The sequence below is a fragment of the Doryrhamphus excisus genome, linkage group LG9 (assembly GCF_037039965.1).
Source record: "Doryrhamphus excisus strain RoL-2023G ecotype Guam linkage group LG9, RoL_Dexc_Guam_v1.1, whole genome shotgun sequence".
NCBI classification, from domain to species: Eukaryota; Metazoa; Chordata; class Actinopteri; order Syngnathiformes; family Syngnathidae; genus Doryrhamphus; species Doryrhamphus excisus.
The window spans coordinates 170,226-187,876 of record NC_136365.1 but is presented as its reverse complement, the minus strand read 5'-3'; the positions used below and the strand labels follow the sequence as shown (position 1 = coordinate 187,876).

At 43.3% G+C, this 17,651-nt stretch overlaps 2 protein-coding genes across 3 annotated transcripts; both read right to left on the bottom strand.

Moving 5' to 3' along the window:
* Position 1: 1 nt before the first annotated feature.
* On the bottom strand, positions 2-9,579 carry dgke (diacylglycerol kinase, epsilon). The gene is made up of 11 exons (XM_058075176.2): positions 8,791-9,579; positions 7,922-8,081; positions 7,726-7,845; positions 7,497-7,640; positions 6,537-6,694; positions 6,036-6,084; positions 5,016-5,129; positions 4,872-4,943; positions 4,269-4,396; positions 2,993-3,104; positions 2-2,389 (listed from the first exon to the last, which is right to left on the bottom strand). Exons 1-11 carry the CDS (start codon positions 9,228-9,230, stop codon positions 2,168-2,170), a joined length of 1,719 nt encoding a protein of 572 aa, XP_057931159.2. The 5' UTR covers positions 9,231-9,579; the 3' UTR covers positions 2-2,167.
* Positions 9,580-10,135: 556 nt separating this feature from the next.
* Positions 10,136-15,581, bottom strand: LOC131142212 (uncharacterized). Of its 2 annotated transcripts, XM_078793117.1 has the most exons (7): positions 15,448-15,581; positions 13,804-13,882; positions 13,076-13,212; positions 12,888-12,998; positions 12,575-12,635; positions 12,180-12,352; positions 10,136-11,969 (listed from the first exon to the last, which is right to left on the bottom strand). In XM_078793117.1, exons 1-7 carry the CDS (start codon positions 15,502-15,504, stop codon positions 11,037-11,039), a joined length of 1,551 nt encoding a protein of 516 aa, XP_078649243.1. In that variant the 5' UTR covers positions 15,505-15,581; the 3' UTR covers positions 10,136-11,036. The 2 variants fall into 2 exon arrangements, with proteins under 2 accessions (XP_078649243.1, XP_078649244.1); XM_078793118.1 differs by lacking the exon at positions 13,804-13,882 and having other exon boundaries at positions 15,448-15,565.
* Between the last annotated feature and the right edge of the window lie 2,070 nt (positions 15,582-17,651).

Genomic DNA, 17,651 nt, shown 5'->3' with positions numbered 1-17,651 from the left:
GACGCTCGGACATGACTTGTATGAAAATATTTATGGCAATGTTAAAATCCATAAACCTCTCCTGTTTACATTCAGTTCAGTCAAACTCTTGACATCTAAAGTAGCAAATTCACAGGACGTTTCTTTAAATTCTTACTAAAAGCTGTCATTTAGCAACATTCCAGCACAATAATTAGATGTTCATTTAACTGTGACATCATGACTTTCTATCACAATTGGCAAATAATGCAGTTATCAGTGTCAGTACTTGGGGTTCACATGTGGTGGTCCTCGGGTTACAGAAGAGCTAAATGAACTCCTAAGTCACTCGGTGTACACACAACACACCAAGAACACAAGTCAAAAAAACACTAAATCCAAGAGTGAAATGAAACGGTAATAAATAACAGTTTATTCGCTGTACTCACATTCATAGACCGAGGCCTGGCATATCTTTAGCATAACCAATGAACAAGTTTCAGTATTTCACAGGTGAATGCTTGTCTGTCATTTCAATGTATGAAGTATGAAGTATGTGTTTTTGCGATGTAACCATATAGTAAGCACATCTACTGGAATGGTGTACGATAGTCAGATTGTACACGAGGTGTCAGTAATGTTACTGTGACAATATCCACGGCAGGAAGTACTCGTCATAACGCGACTACATGCTACGTCTGAGTCAATCATTTTTAATTTCCGTCTTATTTGCACTGATTGTGCTTCCTATATTGGGTAATACAGGCACAAAGGTGACCATGGGGGGGCTAGAGTGCTGTATGGTGACCATGGGGGGGCTAGAGTGCTGTATGGTGACCATGGGGGGGCTAGAGTGCTGTAAGGTGACCATGGGGGGGCTAGAGTGCTGTATGTGCTCTTTTCTGATCTACGGAACAATGCGATGGTCGGCTCAGGAACCAATTAACTGCAATACCCAGGGGATTATTGCAATACACCGGGCCTGTCTTTTCCGGGTGGACCAGGTGCAGTCCCTCCTGTTTTTTTTGGGAGTATTGGATGTTAAAAAGGGCGGCACGGTGGTAGAGTGGTTAGCACACAGACCTCACAGCTTGGAGACCAGGGTTCAATTCCACCCTCTGCCATCTCTGTGTGGAGTTTGCATGTTCTCCCCGTGCATGCGTGGCTTTTCTCCGGGTACTCCGGTTTCCTCCCACATTCCAAAAACATGCTAGGTTAATTGGCCACTCCAAATTGTCCATAGGTATGAATGTGAGTGTGAATGGTTGTTTGTCTATATGTGCCCTGGGATTGGCTGGCCACCAGTCCAGGGTGGACCACGCCTCTCGCCCGGAGACAGCTGGGATAGGCTCCAGCACCCCGCACCCCTCGTGAGGAAAAGCGGTATAAAATGAATGTATGTTAAAAATAAATAACCAAAGTACTTTAGAAAAAGCTCCACTAGTGAGTAAGACAAACAGCAGTGATAAACTTAAAGTTATTCAGCGTTGAGCTTTGTGATTCAGTGCGTCAAGAAGTTAACAGACATCCAGTGATTGTTTTCAGCTTTAAAATACACATTGGTCAAGTAAATATTGCAATGCTTGTATGCATGCGTGTTTTTAGTACTGCGATTGTGTGACGGGGAATGTGCAGCCACACCACAACATGACAGACCTTCGTGTCTGCAAAACACCGCCTGCTGGCTTGTGGGTGGGGAGAGTGGGGGGTGGGGGGTCTACGGAATATGTGCACACCTAAAATGGCAGTTTAATTGTATTAATAAACATAGCATTGTCAGCAATATTATGTACTATGGCACGTGGACAAGTACAAGTATTCATCTCAGGGCTTGATAGTCTTGCTAGAAAAATCAATCATTTCTACATGGATGATGTTGGGTTCAAAGTAGAGTGGAGACTGTGTACTGTGTACATAGCAGTAGAAGACAGGAATAAATCAAGTTTTAGTACTACGTTTGATTACTTAGCAAGTGGCTTGTGGTTTGGATTGGTTTGGTTTAGCTTTTAGACATTCGTCCAGTAACAGCGATGTGTGACAAGTGTATGTTGATAAAGGCATAGCGCCGTGGTTGCCATAGCAACATAAATGGGACCACACTGCCCCCTCTACTGGGGGGTTGGCGCTTTAAAAAGGTTAACATTTCATGAAAAGAGCCCCCACAAGATCGGATTATTGTATAAAAATGAAAGCACGATCACGTGATGATTCAAGCATGAGCGGACGCTACCAAAGGAGGTCTGGGTGAGTCGTGAGGGGTGGGGTTCTCCGCCTCGGAGGCGCTGGATTCGTCATCGTCATCGTCCGTCTGCTCTGCGCTGTGGTACAACATGAGGGACTGGGTCTTGTGGGTAATGGTGATGGTGCACGGGCCCTGGGCCCACGGCTCCCCGTCCACTTGCATCGGCATTGTGGAGCTCTTGAGGACCAGCTGCTGACGCAAATATTGATGACAACAGAACAAATCAGGGGGTGTCACCAAATCTCACAGTAAGATTTCTAGTTCAGGAAACAAATGTCTCGTAGGTACTAAGCCTGGATGATGATGATGATGATGATGATGATGATAAATAAATGAAAATGGACTCCATTTAGCAAGTCCTGAATGTGTCCCGCCTCCAAACAGGAAGGAAGAGAGTTCACTGGTTCCAGCACCTTGACGCTCCAGAGAGCAACGGCATGAACAGAGTGAACCCTTTTGTCAGTCATACAGTCTCTTGTCTTGGTGGGTGGAGGCGGGGCCAGCAGCATACACACAGAATGTAGAAGAGTGTAACGTAGTAGAATATTTTCTTTAGATTTTGTCATTGGACTTTTAATGTTAAAATCCTACCTTTTCCTTGTGGAGCCAATCTCGGAGCGGCTACTAACTACTAACTCATTAGCTGGCCAAACCCTGGCCTGCACTCTGTGGAGGTGCTCTTGCAGCTTGTATTTGATTAGCAAGTAAACGCATGACGCAAGCTGTCCGTCACTTTTAACGTGCACCGTGCGGGAATATGCTAGTACAATATTATGTGTACTGTGGCCGTACCCTGACTGTGTGGGCCTGTCCCAGTCGGACTGGATTCGCCAGCTTGACCTGGATCTGAGCACAGTGGAAGGAACCGAACACACCCACCACCTCCAGCAGACCATCGTCCAACCTGCCGGAGAGACAAACATCACCGTTACCACGCTAGCTACTGCATGTGAGCTAGAGAGGTAGAGGTAGGAGAGGTCATAGGTCAGAAGCAGATTAGGAATTATTGTGAATATTACGGCAGAAAAGGGTTTCAGGTGCTTTTACTCCTTCAGCTATGTGTCAAACTCCTCGACACATTTGAAAACCCGCCAAATGTGTGCTGAAATATCACTTTTCTGCTGAACTTGATCACGTTGCTTCCTTGTCTCCGCCTACAGAGAACATACTAACTCCTTATTTGTAAAATGACAAATACTTCAACTTGCTGATATAGTTCATCTTCAAACAGCTAAAATAATGCATAAGGCTAAAAATAAGCAATTAGCTAAAAATGTCATCCAATACTTCTCTACAAGAGAGGAGAAATATGATCTTAGGGAAGAAGTACATTTGAAACACTTCTATGCTAGGACTACGTTAGCGTTAGCATAGCATTTCAGTATGTGGAATCAAACTATGGAATGGATTGAGTAAGGAAATCAAACAATGCACAACGATGAGCCAATTCAAGAAACAATACAAGCAGTTGATGTTTGCTAAATCCAAGGATGAAGAGTCTTGAACCAGTCATGATGTGCTATATAGTATATCACTATATTGACATGCACTATGGTACCCATTATGGCATTGGATGCTCATATCACCCAGTACTTCCGTACAAGGTGCATTATTTAAAAAAAAAACAAACGAAAAAAAACCTTGAACTGTATTATGGAAAGCAGGAAGTGACCAAATGTAAGAGTTAGTGATTGTAAAAGTACCAGATGGAGGGGTAGGATTTAATAAGCTTTGCTTCTTCCTACTCCTTTTGGACATGTGGAACTGGGAAGTGATTATGGGATGCACTCAATTGGAATCTGATGCATGTTGAAATGAAATAAAACCATTAGCATTACGATGACCAAAACAACCCCCATTCTGCTTCGCATGAAAGCCTAGTCCTCCAGCTGCTGTGATGCAATTCCTTCCAGTATGTTAGCGTAATGACATGTTTATGGATGGACAGTGAAGTACATCCAACCACTGGAATTGAGTTCAAGATTGATGGCAATTTCAAAGTAGCTTTGCTAATTGTGTCCCTGACAGCAGCTTCTGTGTTAAAGGCTTGTGTTCACGCTTGTCTTACCGTGTGGGGGGGCAGGGTTCATCTCCCACTCCCTCCCAGAGTCTGCAGCCACCCCCCCAGTAGCCAATGTTGCAAACTATGATGCCCTCCAGGCTGGGCAGCGGCACCCTCTCACCATCGAGTTCCAGCTGAGGGACAAACATACACACCACATAAGCACGTGTGTAAAAATCATTTGAATATTCCAGGTAAATAGTATTTTAAAGGTACAGTATGAAGCGCTCACAAACTGCCAGTCATTCCTAAAATGATCCAAATCGTGTTTGCTGGGAGAATGGGGTGTCTGGTGTGGACTGTGGGGCTGATACAAGGTAGTTGTTTGTCAGACATACTCACTTAACATACTCATTTAACGAAACAATAGGTGATAAACGAGGGTCATTTGATTTGATTAATGATGAGGCCACTAATTGTAAGCTTCAACCATCTATAAACCATCTATGAACCATCTATGAACCATCTATGAACCATCTATAAACCATCTATGAACCATCTATGAACCATCTATGAACCATCTATCCATCACACGTAGACGTCTGTAGTCCACAGGTGCAGTAGGTGCAGTAACCACGGTATTTCCTTGCATGACCAAAGTAGCAGTACCTCAATCCGCTTATCCAGGTCTTTGCATTCCTGCACTAAACAGTCCTTGGTGCCGTACAGGAAATACACCGCCTGGCGAAACATGAATGCAAGACATCTTTTCAAATTCTGACGTGTTTATGATTTGTGGAAGCTGGTTGTCACCTTGTTGATGATACGGCTGGAGAAGAAGGACGGTGTTTTCTCTCGATGTGTGTGGAAGTTGAGCGCCATCAGAGCGTCGGGCCCCACCGAGAAGTAATTGTTCATGGACAGAACCTGCAGAGGCGAGGCAGTCTACTCGATACACACTCCATAATATTTGTGCCTTCATTCATTCATTCATTTTGTAGTACTTACTACACTAGTACTTCAAACTAAATGGGGAGCTGGAGTCCATGTATTTACTTTCCCCCATTAACCTCCACTGCAGCTGTGGTTAGCACACAGGCCTCACAGCTAGGAGACTCCAGTTCAATTCCACCCTCGGCCATCTCTGTGTGGAGTTTGCATGTTCTCCCCGTGCATGCGTGGCTTTTCTCCGGGTACTCCGGTTTCCTCCCCCATTCCAAAAACATGCTAGGTTAATTGGCCACTCCAAATTGTCCATAGGAATGAATGTGAGTGTGAATGGTTGTTTGTCTATATGTGCCCTGGGATTGGCTGGCCACCAGTCCAGGGTGGACCACTCCTCTCACCCCACAGCTAGGATAGGCTCCAGCATCCTCTGTGACTCTTGTGAGCATAAGCGGCAGAAAATGAAAATGAATGAATGAATAAATGAATGAATGAATGACCTCCTACTACTTCCACTGAAAACTACTAAATGAGACTGAATGTTTACTGAGACCCTACGGTTTTGTGGCAAAGGGAGGACAAACGTTTTTATTTAAACGTTCATTGCCCACCAATTGGTGCTAAACATTGCAATCACAGCAAAGAAAACCTATTTATGGCCTTATTTATATGATTTGTACCATTGCTACAGACTTTGAGGCAAGAAGCAAGGTAATAATAAGTAATAAGTAATAATTTGGGCTGGCCACTCAATCAATCACAATCACATAAACCAAATTTACATTTGTCCTGATGGGTAATTGACAATTCCTATGAACCTAAGATGCAGAATCCACAAACAAAGCATCCCAAAGTTTACAATGAATTACAACAAGGCTCTAAACTCACCTTTGGTTTTCGAATAGTGAGGCCTTTGGAAGATACCTCCACTTTCCATCTGAAAATGGTTATAGTCAATAATCAGAGTTATGGATAAGCACAATGTTATAGCTTTAGCAGGTGGGGTCCAAATTTAGGGAAAAACTAAAGAATGCAGATTTATTTTTTAGGCTAAATTCCCAAACATGTCAAAGTGGGCCCAAGCGTCCTTTGGTTTTTCAGGGGGTTGGCAGGTTGACAACAGCTTTCGCTGGTCCATACGTTTCAATAATAACTGTTGTCAACCTGCCCGACCACTGTATGGGGGGTGTTGGGAAGCTGGCTGCAAGGACAATACGACAGCAAGTTGACAGTTGCAATCACGTGACTCACAGGCCCAAGCATGGCACCACTTGGCTAGTCTGAGTCCGCCCTAAGACTAAACCTCATCATCATCATCATCATCATCATCATCATCATGCAGTGCCAAGAAGCTACAGTCTATACTGGTGATGTCGTTAAATACTCCACCTGTCCATCTTGACCACCTCTGCATCCAGGATGTTGCGAAGAACCTGTTCCACCGGGATCTCTCCGGCATACCCCGACCCCCAGCCCAAAGTATTGGAGAGGTCGTTTCCTGTGCCAAGCGGGAGGATGGTCACCCTTGGCACGAACTGGTCTTGACCCTGACACAAGAGATGAAGCGACACGTGGGTGAAGACAAGAGAGATGAGTTATATGTGGGATTACTGCCATTAGGCGGCGGTAACATTACACTGATGAGACATGGCATGTCCAACATAAAATAATGAAAAAGGTATCCTCCTATTCCATGTGGAAGTGGTACATTTTTGGCTTTTGGCCGTCTCTTGTGTTCCTGCAGTGATCTCGTAGATCACGAGCATTAACCAACAAAGAATATTAGGAGTGTAAAGATGACATTTTTTTACTCGATTTTGGCCACTCCTGGAAAGCATCAGCACTGTTCCATGTTTTCACCATTTGAGGATAACAGCTCTCACTGTGCTTGGCTGGGGTCCCAATGGCTGGATGGAATCGCTTTTTCACATAGAGCCATGTTGGGTGTTTTCTCCCTTAATAATAAACAGTTTCATTTAAATACTGCATGTTGTGTTCAGTTGTGTTGTCATTGGCTGATATTTTCATTTGCTTGATGATCTGAACCATTTAAGTGTGGGGAAACGTGCTCTCTATGCTGTTGTTGCAGCGTTCATGAGGCTCTGTGAAATCAATATGTCCAGGCAAGAAGTTCCTGTAATGCTTAAAATACATCCAAAATATGGCAAAATACTGTACATATTACACATTATCATGAATATAAACAATAAACAATAAAAGGTTGTTGAGTTTTTCTTCGAGGGCTTTGCAGGTGAACTATGTTGTTTTTCAATATTTAGAATGCACAGAAAAGGGAAAAACGAGTCTTCTTGTCTCAAATAAGGATTGTGTCATTTGGTTTCATCTCACCTTGAGCTTCATATTGTCAATCGCATCCAGCACCCATCCCACAGTGCCGTCCCCTCCACACACCAGCACCCTCACACAACCAGGGGGCAACAGGGTGCATAGCTGGAGGGCCTTGGACGGTGCTAACTGCGAGAGGTCAAAAACCTGAGGGGAAGGAAAAGAAACCTGTGAACTTTAAGAACAACAACTCAACAACAAAAATGGCGCTAACAAGAAGCTGCTGACTGACCTGCACGGGGTTGAGGAGGCTGCGAAACTCTCCCAGCAGAGCCTCCCCCATGTTGTTTCCACTACGCGTGTTGGCCAAGACCAACACGGGAGTCCAGCCACAGCCACACGAGGATGCCAGCTACAAGCATTTGACACAAATGGGACTTTGAAGGGTCGTGTGTAAAAATGCTGCACGAGCGCAAACCACAAGCCACCTTTGTGTACTCGTCCGGGTGTCTGCGGGGGAGCTTGTTGACGAGGTGCAGGTAATGAGGAGGGATGATGAGGTTGTGAAATTCACCCAGGTCACACTGGCTCGCATCCACCAGGGTTTCCAAGCAGTCGTCATGTACTGTGGCCTGACACCATACGCATCTGGATATGTTGAAGGAACACAGGCATTTGAAGTAGTGGAGAAAATAACTATTGATGCATATTTCATCATCAGTTCATCAATAAAGTCACAATAAAGATTGCTGGGTTTCACATGACGGCATGAAGCACCTTTTTAAGGCCATGCCACAGCATCTCAATAGGCCTCAGGTCAGGACTTGGACTAGGCCACTACAAAGTCTTCATTTAGTTATTCCTCAGCCATTCAGAGGTGGACTTGCTGCTGTGTTTTGGATCATTGTCCTGCTGCAGAACCCAAGCTGGTTTCAGCTTGAGGTCACCAACAGATGGCTGGATGTTCTCCTTAAGGATTATTTTGGTAGACAGCAGAATTCTTGGTTCCATTTATCACAGCTCTGAAGCTCCAGGCTCCAGCACCCCGAGGATAAGCGGTAATGAAAATGAAATGAATGAATGTTCATTGTCTTTTTTGCTTGTTGTCATCACAACACGTGTGTAGCATGCAGCAAGTCATTGGCACCAACACCATGATCACACAATGATGATGACGATGACGATGATGATGACGTGAGCAAAATAAAGAGCATTGGATGGCAGATGTCGACTAATCTCTTCGATATACGTCAACTAATCTCCTGTGGTGGTGCATTTAATGAATGTGTAGTTATGCAACGTGAATAAAAAAGACCACCCAATGAAAGAACCCGCCATAAAGCCTGCTATGCCCCACCTGTAGTCACAAAGCTTCGGCTGCGTCCCACACTGTTGTTTGCAGGCTGCACAGTAGCTGGCCAGGGGCACGTTGCCCTGAACCCAGCGGTGCTCCGTTCCCTGGGCCATTATCTCCTTGCACGGAAGCTCCCGGTCGGCCCGGCGCAGGCACTGCTCGTCGGCGCACACGCCGCAGCAGTCGCAGAAGGCACCGCGGAGGATGTGCTGGGAGCACACGCAGCAGTAGGTGGGCTTGTTGAACAAGTCCGTGTAGTGCCAGCCGTGTCTGCTCTTGCGAAAGAACTCCTTCATGTGGCTTTTCCGCTTGGAGCGTTGGACGCTACACCACAGGGTGATGACCACCGGGACCATCACGGCCACAGAGGTCCAAAACAGAAGCGACCACTCCTCCCAGAAGCTGCGCTCATCTGGCAACCCGGCCTCCTCCGTGTATAACATGGCGGCTGTGGAGGAGCAGAGTACGGATGACTCAGAGAAGAGGAGAGTTTAGCAAACAATAACTAGGCTGAGTCTTAAAAGCGGCATTCATGTTGATCAGCATCGGCAGGAGGAAGTTGGAGCGGAGGAACGCTTCAGGCCAGCACTTCCACAATCACAGGAAGTACGTGTGACGTAGTGGTCACGAGGCGGGACAAACCCCAAACAGTGGCAGATTCTCGCGAGGGGAACAGGCCAAAGGCAGCAAATACACTCATGGCCGCGTTCGCTTTAAAGGCTAGTAGCCTACCGATGAAGGCCGGACGTTCGACGCTCTTCCTCTTGCCTTCGCAGACCAGCCTTGTGAAATTAGATTAGCTAGCGTTCCTCACACTTCCGGGTTGTGTCACGTGGTCTCGTGTTTACCGCGACTGATTGGTGACGCCTTTCATTCCAAAATGAGAGCGAAAACATAAGTAACGTGAAGGAACGCAAACCAAATGTGACGTCATAAAAGCAAAGTTATCCGTCTTTTAATTGGAGGTTTTACAGGAGAGGGAAGAGAGGATCCCCGTCGGCAAATTCGTCAGAGCTAAACCAGCTATATTAAAAATATGGAGTATTTCATCACAATAAAACAACATACACCAATACCAATCATATCATGTATATGGAGATGAAGTCTTCCTGAATTCCTGGCAGTACGCCTGAGGGTCGGGACTGCTGGATGGGATGGGAGACCGCCTGGGAAAACCACGTGCCGTAACCGTTATAGACTCTATGCTCACAGCAGAGGGCGCTGTTTCAACACATATACAGTGGTGACAGTATTTTTACCCCTTTACTGATTTTTGTCACATGTCAAATGTTTCAGATCATAAAACAAATTGATATATTAGTCAATGAGAACACAACTGAACACAAAATTCAGTTTTTAAATGAAACTTTATTAAGGGACAAAAAACCCTACATGGGCTTGTGTGAAAAGTGATAAGCAACAGCTGTGGGGGGGAATGGTTTTGCAGAATTGTTGTAATTCAGGTCATGAAAAAATGGCCCAACAGTGTCCCTCAGGATTTTTGGCTGCCCCCTTAACTTATTCAATACCGCAGACATATTTAAACATCTAAACAAGTAGAAAGAGGTCACTGTTAGATCAGTTTTAAGCCATAAAAACGGCCACAAGGTGCATTTAACAGGAGCTCACCATGGCTAGTTTGCATGTAGGAACCCACAACAGCAAGGAGAAAGTGGAAAACCATGGAGGAATGTCGCGTGCAGAAGGCTATGGATCGTAGGGACTCTTCCAAATGCAGTTAACACAGTTTAGCTCCAAATGTGAACATTTGAAATAGTTCATGGTGTTTCATTCTGAAAGTCAGCTGGGATAGGCCCAGCACTCAGCACCTACAACCAAATATGCTTCAAAATAAACCAAACAACATAGCATGATCATTTTGCTCAAGTGTTGAAAATCAGCCAATGGTTCCGAGTCTTGTAAGTTTTCAGACTTACCACTTTGTCCAACATGATCAGCTCCACAAATGATAAAATCAACCAAGTTTGACGACTGGTTTACATGGAGTTCATTGTAGTGATGATGTTTCTAAGCGCACATGATTGACGGGGGCTCTAGAAAACAGAAAAAGTAGGTACTGGAAAATAGTTGAAGCTACCAGTTTAACAAACCACAGATTGAAAATGGATTGCATGCATACTGAACACACATTGGTTCTAACATTTGAACATGAAATTGCAGACCAAAACATACAGTATGTATCTCAATGTACAGTTGGCTGTGCCTGGAGACTTGCTATACCAACGGATTTAAATGAGGCCTAGGTTTTCATAGATGACATCATCAAGAGCGTTTTCTGCTATTTTAGTGGTGGCCATGCTGCTGGCTAAGGATGATGCAGAGGAGGAAGGAGACGTGCTGGTGGTTGGAGAGGGACTAGACGATAGAGGTGTTTTATTTACTTGAGCGTAGAGGTGGGCGAATGGGTCCGGCTTGGTTCCATCTTTATGAGCTATTTCATCTTGCTTGCTCACAGGTTCAGCATAAATTGGTTCATCCTGTGGGAGACGCATCATGTTACCTTGGCTCAAACTGACGTATGGTTCATTCTGGCCTGGGGTGACTTTATCATACACTTCGGAATAAACAGTGTCTGGGTCACTGATGACGAAACGGCCATGAGGGGTGAAAGACGGTGGCTTTAAAGGTTGCAAACTCGGAGGACAAAGGGGAAGAACACTTGCCGGGTCGACATACAGAGGCGTGGTAGTTTTAGGTTTTGGTAAAGTTAGGATGCAGTCATTTGGGTCGGCATACTCCGCTTCCGATTGGCCACAAGGAAGACCGAGAGAGGATTTGTCGAGCTTTGGGACCACCGGAAGAGGCATGAGGGTGATAGGAGCTGGCTGTGACGATGGACTTTCCGAGGAATGAGCAGAGTCATCTTGACAACCCACAGTGTCCTCTGAGACAACAGATAGATTTCCCTGTGTCCCCTTGCTTCCCAAAATGGAAGCCATACTGGCCACATCGGGTGTTTTGGGCAGAGGGGAGTCAGTCTGTGAGTTGGTTACTAAAACTGTCTCTTCTTTCTGGGGAGGGTTGCCTGATGTAACAGCTAAAGTCTTTTGCTTGATCGTGCTCTGAATCAGGTTGAATATTTTCTCAGCTTGATGCGTTTCAAAAGTAAATGTTCCGGGACCACTGTCGCAGCGTCTGCCCGCTTCTATTCTTAAGACCATCTGGTAAGAAAAAAAACATGTTAATGCATCATTTCTACTTCTGCTTCACCTCCCCTTACTTATTCAAAATGGCTAATGAATTGTTCATTCTTTTTTGAATGAACATAAATTGGAATTCAAACCTTGTTGCATGTTGCGCATGAACTGTGGCAATTGAAACGTAGCAAAATCTTCTGGGGACAAACTAATGACATATTTTAAAGCACTTACTTTATCGTTACCGTATCGTCTCAGCAGTTCGTAGGGCCACTGTTGAACAATGTTGATATTCTGCGTATCTTTCAGGAGCAGGGTCTTTTGTCCAACCTGCAGCCAATACGAACCTTGCAGTCCACAACGGAGTGCTGCATCCGTCTTTTGCACCACCACCCAGAAGTCCGAGGCTGGAAACAGGGAACAACATCTTTGTACAAATGTTTCATCATACAGAATTATGTTGTATCATTTTTATTAGGAGGCATGTAAGCACAAGGTGTGGATTTACAAAAGTTCCCGGTTTGCCCTCACGACATCATGTTTCATTTCATATATTACATTCATTGAAAATGTCAGAAAAGGAGAATTAGAGAATCGACTGTAAGCAAGAATATAAAAGAAATAGGTACCGTCACCCGCGGTTGCGTATATCTGGTTTTCCTCCATATGAAGTTGATTGGTCTCTGGGCTCTTGAGAAACACAACATTCAGAGAAATCAATGTCTCCTAGCTGTGAGGCCTGCGTGCTAACCACTCCACCACCGTGCAGCCATGTATCAAGCACTTACAGGCATTGAAGTCAATTCCATTCAATCATTCAGCAGAGCATAAATTCCAGCTCATGACCCCTTCAGGATCATAATATTGATTGTTGATAATATTTCAGATAGTTTTGTGGGAAAAGCACAGAGAGCAAACAAATGTTAGAATTTCTGGTCCTACCTGAAAGGAGTTAAGACAAAGTTTTTCCACCCACTCCACACAGTCGTCTTTGTGTGCGGCAAAGACCATTGTTCTTTCCTGTGTCTCCACACAAAAAGCTGACATGTTCTCCTACAGTCAGATAGCAAGTTTAATCAGCTGATGCTCGTGAGCAGCATTCAGTAAAGCTGGATGATATTGGAAGGTACCATGGGACAGGCCTCGGCATTTGGGGGAAGTCTCAGGACACTGATTAAGTCAGTGAGCCGGACCACTTTGACTTGTCTTTCCTGAGGCTGGTGGTGTCTTCTCAACCCTGTACCGTGTTCACCTCCTGTCGTACCACCTGCATGACAAATGATGGAGACAAAATGTTCAGAAGACCATACCATGGTGGACTGCACTCACATAGACACTGTGGCCTAAGGTAAAAAGCCCATCATCAACTTTGTTTCATATTCATCTCATATTGATACATATTTGTATATTTCCAAGGTATAACGGTTGGGTGTTAAGTTGCTGGGTGATGAGTTTAATGTTTGTTAGATTAAACCGTAAGTCAGACCGTTATATTGAGTAATGACCTCCAACAATTTCCAATGGTTTTTCCTCTGAATTTAGTGTGTGCAGCTCATACACACTGGAAATTGTTCATGACAACAAACACTAAATGAATTAGGAGTGCTATTTTGCTCATTTGGCAGACACAATCCTCATTCCACCCCCTTAGTAGATGTGCTTTGTACACACTTGTACAGTTTTTACTTGTTTTTTTTTACACAGAAACCTTGAGTAGATCCGCCCCTAAGTGTGTTAATTATAGCAACTGACAGATAGTGTCTGAATTTTCACTCATGTTATCGCAGCATTTGCAGTTAGTGTAATAACAACAGATATCATTGACATGAACGTATGTCAGATGAGTGTGCACCCCTACCTCCTATATTCTGAATCTCCAGTCGACCCACCCCATTGCTGCTGGGTGCGACCAGTGACAACCACACTGGCTTCCATTTCTAAAGGAGAGCAGAAAAGACATTAGGAACAAGGCAGAAGACAACCTGATTGGGACATTTGAGGGTGCTTCATAAAGTCACCAGTTGAGGAGACAGGAGTCATGACATGAGCAACCTTGCACTCGGCCCTAAATTTGTTATGGATGTGACTGACCGTGTTGGACTTCCAAGCATGTACTGTGTTGTTCTGCATTTTGTGTTCTCCCTGTTCTCACGTCCTCCCCGCCCAACGGCAGTCACAAGCCATGATGATGAGCTCTACGCATCGAAACTGCAAATGGACCGCGCGTACGCGAGCCCAGGGGGTGGAGCTCTCCCTGTTTTACACGAGGAGATCTAAAATGCAAGTGTTTCACAATCTTCAGTAGTCCTGGATAGAAGAGGAGGGGGTTTATTCTGTTTCTAATTCTTGTTAGTTTATTTTTCTATTAGGGATTATGCAACTCTCAATTTCCGATACCGATATCAGCCATTATTGATACCAATATGTGTAGCATGAAATATCTCCTGTGGTGGAATGAACACATGTGTGTTGTGTAAAGCATTTTTAATATCGGTTTTCATAATCGGGAAAAAATCAGATACTGATATCAGCTGATACCGATGCCGATATGTGCATCATATAAGATGACATCTCCTGTGGTGGAATGGACACATGTGTTGTATGCAGCATTTTTTAGTATCGGTTTTCATAATCTGGAAAAAATTTGACACCAATATCAACTGATATCACATTCTTATGCCGATATCGGCCAATAATTATCGGGACATGCCTAATTTCTACTGTTTATTAGTCAAATGAAGTGGATTCTCCTCCAATTGTTCAGGTAAACACAGCATAATCTGTTATTGTATGGTCAATTGTGCTAATTTAAAAAGGTTCTCAATAGCCAACGTATGATGGGAGAACTTGGCACAGGCCAAGATAAATATTCATTCTTTTATTTAGATGAAATCATGGACAATTTTAAATGATCAAGGCGAGAATCAAGTTTCGTTGTAGTTCTAAACATAATGAAAGTGTTTTGACTCACTATTTTTGTCTCTCCTACGAGGTTATGTTTTTTTCCTACGGCATTTTACATCATTTGGACAGCCAATAGTACTAGCCAATAGTACTAGCCAATAGTACTAGCAATAGTACTATTCTTCCTGAAAAGTTGGCAACAGTGACTGTCAGTGCTGCACAGGAATGTGCAGCATGGATACTCTCTGTGTCTCAACTTGCTCGGTTCAGCTTCTGCTTGCGCAACACAAAAGTGCCTTTTAAAAAATAAAAAAAAAAGGAAGCCATTCATGCTGTGTGAAATAAATTCCCTGGAATGGCAACGGCAAACTGTGGGAATTCTTAATGTGAAGACAAAATGCATGACATTGAAGATACACTGCTGATAAATCTTTCATATGATAAACTGTGAAGTAGAAGCTGAATGTCATTTTTATAGAAGAAATATTGGTAAGCATATTTTACTATTACCAGTATTTTACCAGTATATTACCAAAGCTCAGTAAGCACAATTTGCTCTTGTTACTTGATGAAGCCGTGTCAAAATCCCCGTACTTACTTTGCCCGCCTTGCGAGGTTGAAGGTAAGCCTTCCCGGTTTTTGCTTGAGAGTCCATCAAGGAAATCCAAGCATTCTTGCTAACCTTTGGAACCAGGAAGACATGGGCAGCATAGTAGGTTTTCCTGTGTGAAAAGTAGGGTAGGGCGTGTCCATATTCATGCTTGCTTGTAATATGAGCCTCATACTCGCAGTCACTTACTGTACTGTGACTGTGAACCTACCTGGCTATGTGAGAAAATTGACCTTGTTCAGACGTACTTTGGATTGAAAATACATGTGTTATTTTTGCAGTATGTTTTGCTTTGCATACAATGTCTGTATTTTACAGCATTCAAAATGTTTACTCTATTTTCTTGAAGACTAATTGGTTAATTCAAAGTATTAATATTGAATCTGACTATGTGTCTATGCTTGTGTTTGAATATGCATGTGTTTGTGCATGCGTGTGGCCAACATGGTATATAACATGTTCAACATTTCACTGTCAGTTGGCGAATGGCTTGAATGAGGGTCAGCCTTACCTCAGAGCAAGGTCACCTTTTCCACATCCACTTACGCTACACTGTGTGCACGGGGAGGGGTGCTGCATACGGAGCTGTTAAACCATGACGTGTTTTATCTTTGACAAAGCAACAACTAGCTTCCTGTGGTAGAAAAGGTATGGATGGTAGGATGACGACAACCATAGAGGCACGGTGAGACCACACATAGCCACGATCTGTGCTGCGTCCTACCGGCTGGTTGTGTTGACTTTCAATATGTATTATCATTATCATTGTAGAAGAAAGGGAAAATTAGATCGTAATTGGAGCACAGTGTAAGAACTACATTCAGGATTTGGGTGTTACGGTTTCGCTCCAAAAAAAATGATAGTGCAGTTGCAGAACTGCTGTTGGTGGTTTTTATTTACACCATTTCCCAAGTCATTGTGATTTTTTTAAAATATAGTCAGAAAAGTTGTAGATGGATAAACAAGCTATTGTATTTCATACAAACACTTACATATCCACAAAAGACCAACCTGTCCACAATGAAATAAGTTAGCATACTGTTAGCATGTTATGTTAGCCTCCATCTCATTCTTTTTTAGCCAACATTTCATCAGGGCAGGTATGCGTTGAGCATGTATTATTAAATCAGTTGTCCCTAACCCTTTTACAAGATTTAACAACAGCAGCAGCCCCGTCTCGCCATAACTTTACCCCCCCCCCCCCCCCAGTGAAGAAGGTGAGCAACACTGTGTTCAATCACAAGCCTTTGCAGAAAGTCTGTGGCAACTTCTCTCTCATATGCTCATATTACCATTAAAAAAGATTTTTGTGGTGATAGAAATTCTAATAATGAACATGATTCCATTTTTTTCATCAAATTCAAATTCAAATTCAAAATCAAATTCATGTACATTCATGTGTCCTGTCCCGCTTTTCGCCTTGTTTTTAGCTCTGAATGAATGTATGGATATTGTATTTTAATGCATCGTTTCCACTGTTTTTACTCAACTGTATTTGTATATATTTTTTCTTTTCACTGGAAATCGTCTTTGAGTACTCTGAAAAGCGCTATACAAATAAAATGTATTATTCTTTATGATTACAAATCCAAATGTGGAAATAGATGCAGTCTGCTCTCTTTTTTCAGTCTGTCTCTTTAATACATTTTCATAGAATTATAGAATAGAATGCATAGAATGAAGTTATCCTTAAGTCTTAGTGTAATCGTATTCTTTGATTGGATTGTATCCTGAACAATTTAAGATAAGAGCCGGAGAGCAGAGAGCAGCTGACAGAGAACGTTAAAAGTTTTACTATGCTGCTCTGTAATATCCACAAGCTAATGTCTAATTCATATCTTCCACATTAAGATGAAGAGGGTGGAGGGATGAACGTCAGGGTGCAAAGTACAGCCATCTCCAACATGCCACTCTTCCTGCATCCTTACCACCTCCTTTGTCCATTCTCCTAGCAAGGCTATATGTTGTATGTCTTTTTCTAAAAAGCCATTTATCGCTGTCATTTTGTCTCACTGGCACAGATCTGTTGAAATGTTTTGATGCAATATTAAAAATATATAAAATGTCAAACAGCTAAATTTATGCAGAAGCAAACAGTGACCTACAACACAAAATGTAATACATTTACATTTTACAGTAATCCTCTCAACAAAAGAGGAGAAATATGACCTTAGGTCATTTTTTTTTACTTA

Bases quoted from the DNA above. Each gene is read 5' to 3' on its own strand.
- dgke (XM_058075176.2), bottom strand. From the start codon at position 9,230: ATGTTATACACGGAGGAGGCCGGGTTGCCAGATGAGCGCAGCTTCTGG. The intron at 6,695-7,496 runs GTGAGATGAAAC...CTCTTGTGTCAG, and splicing joins TTGACAATATGAAGCTCAAG to GGTCAAGACCAGTTCGTGCC. The intron at 4,397-4,871 runs GTACTGCTACTT...TTTGTCCCTCAG, and splicing joins ACCTGGATAAGCGGATTGAG to CTGGAACTCGATGGTGAGAG.
- LOC131142212 (XM_078793117.1), bottom strand. From the start codon at position 15,504: ATGGACTCTCAAGCAAAAACCGGGAAGGCTTACCTTCAACCTCGCAAG. The intron at 12,636-12,887 runs GTAGGACCAGAA...GTGTTTCTCAAG, and splicing joins TTTGTCTTAACTCCTTTCAG to AGCCCAGAGACCAATCAACT. The intron at 12,353-12,574 runs GTACCTATTTCT...CCCTGTTTCCAG, and splicing joins ATACGCAACCGCGGGTGACG to CCTCGGACTTCTGGGTGGTG.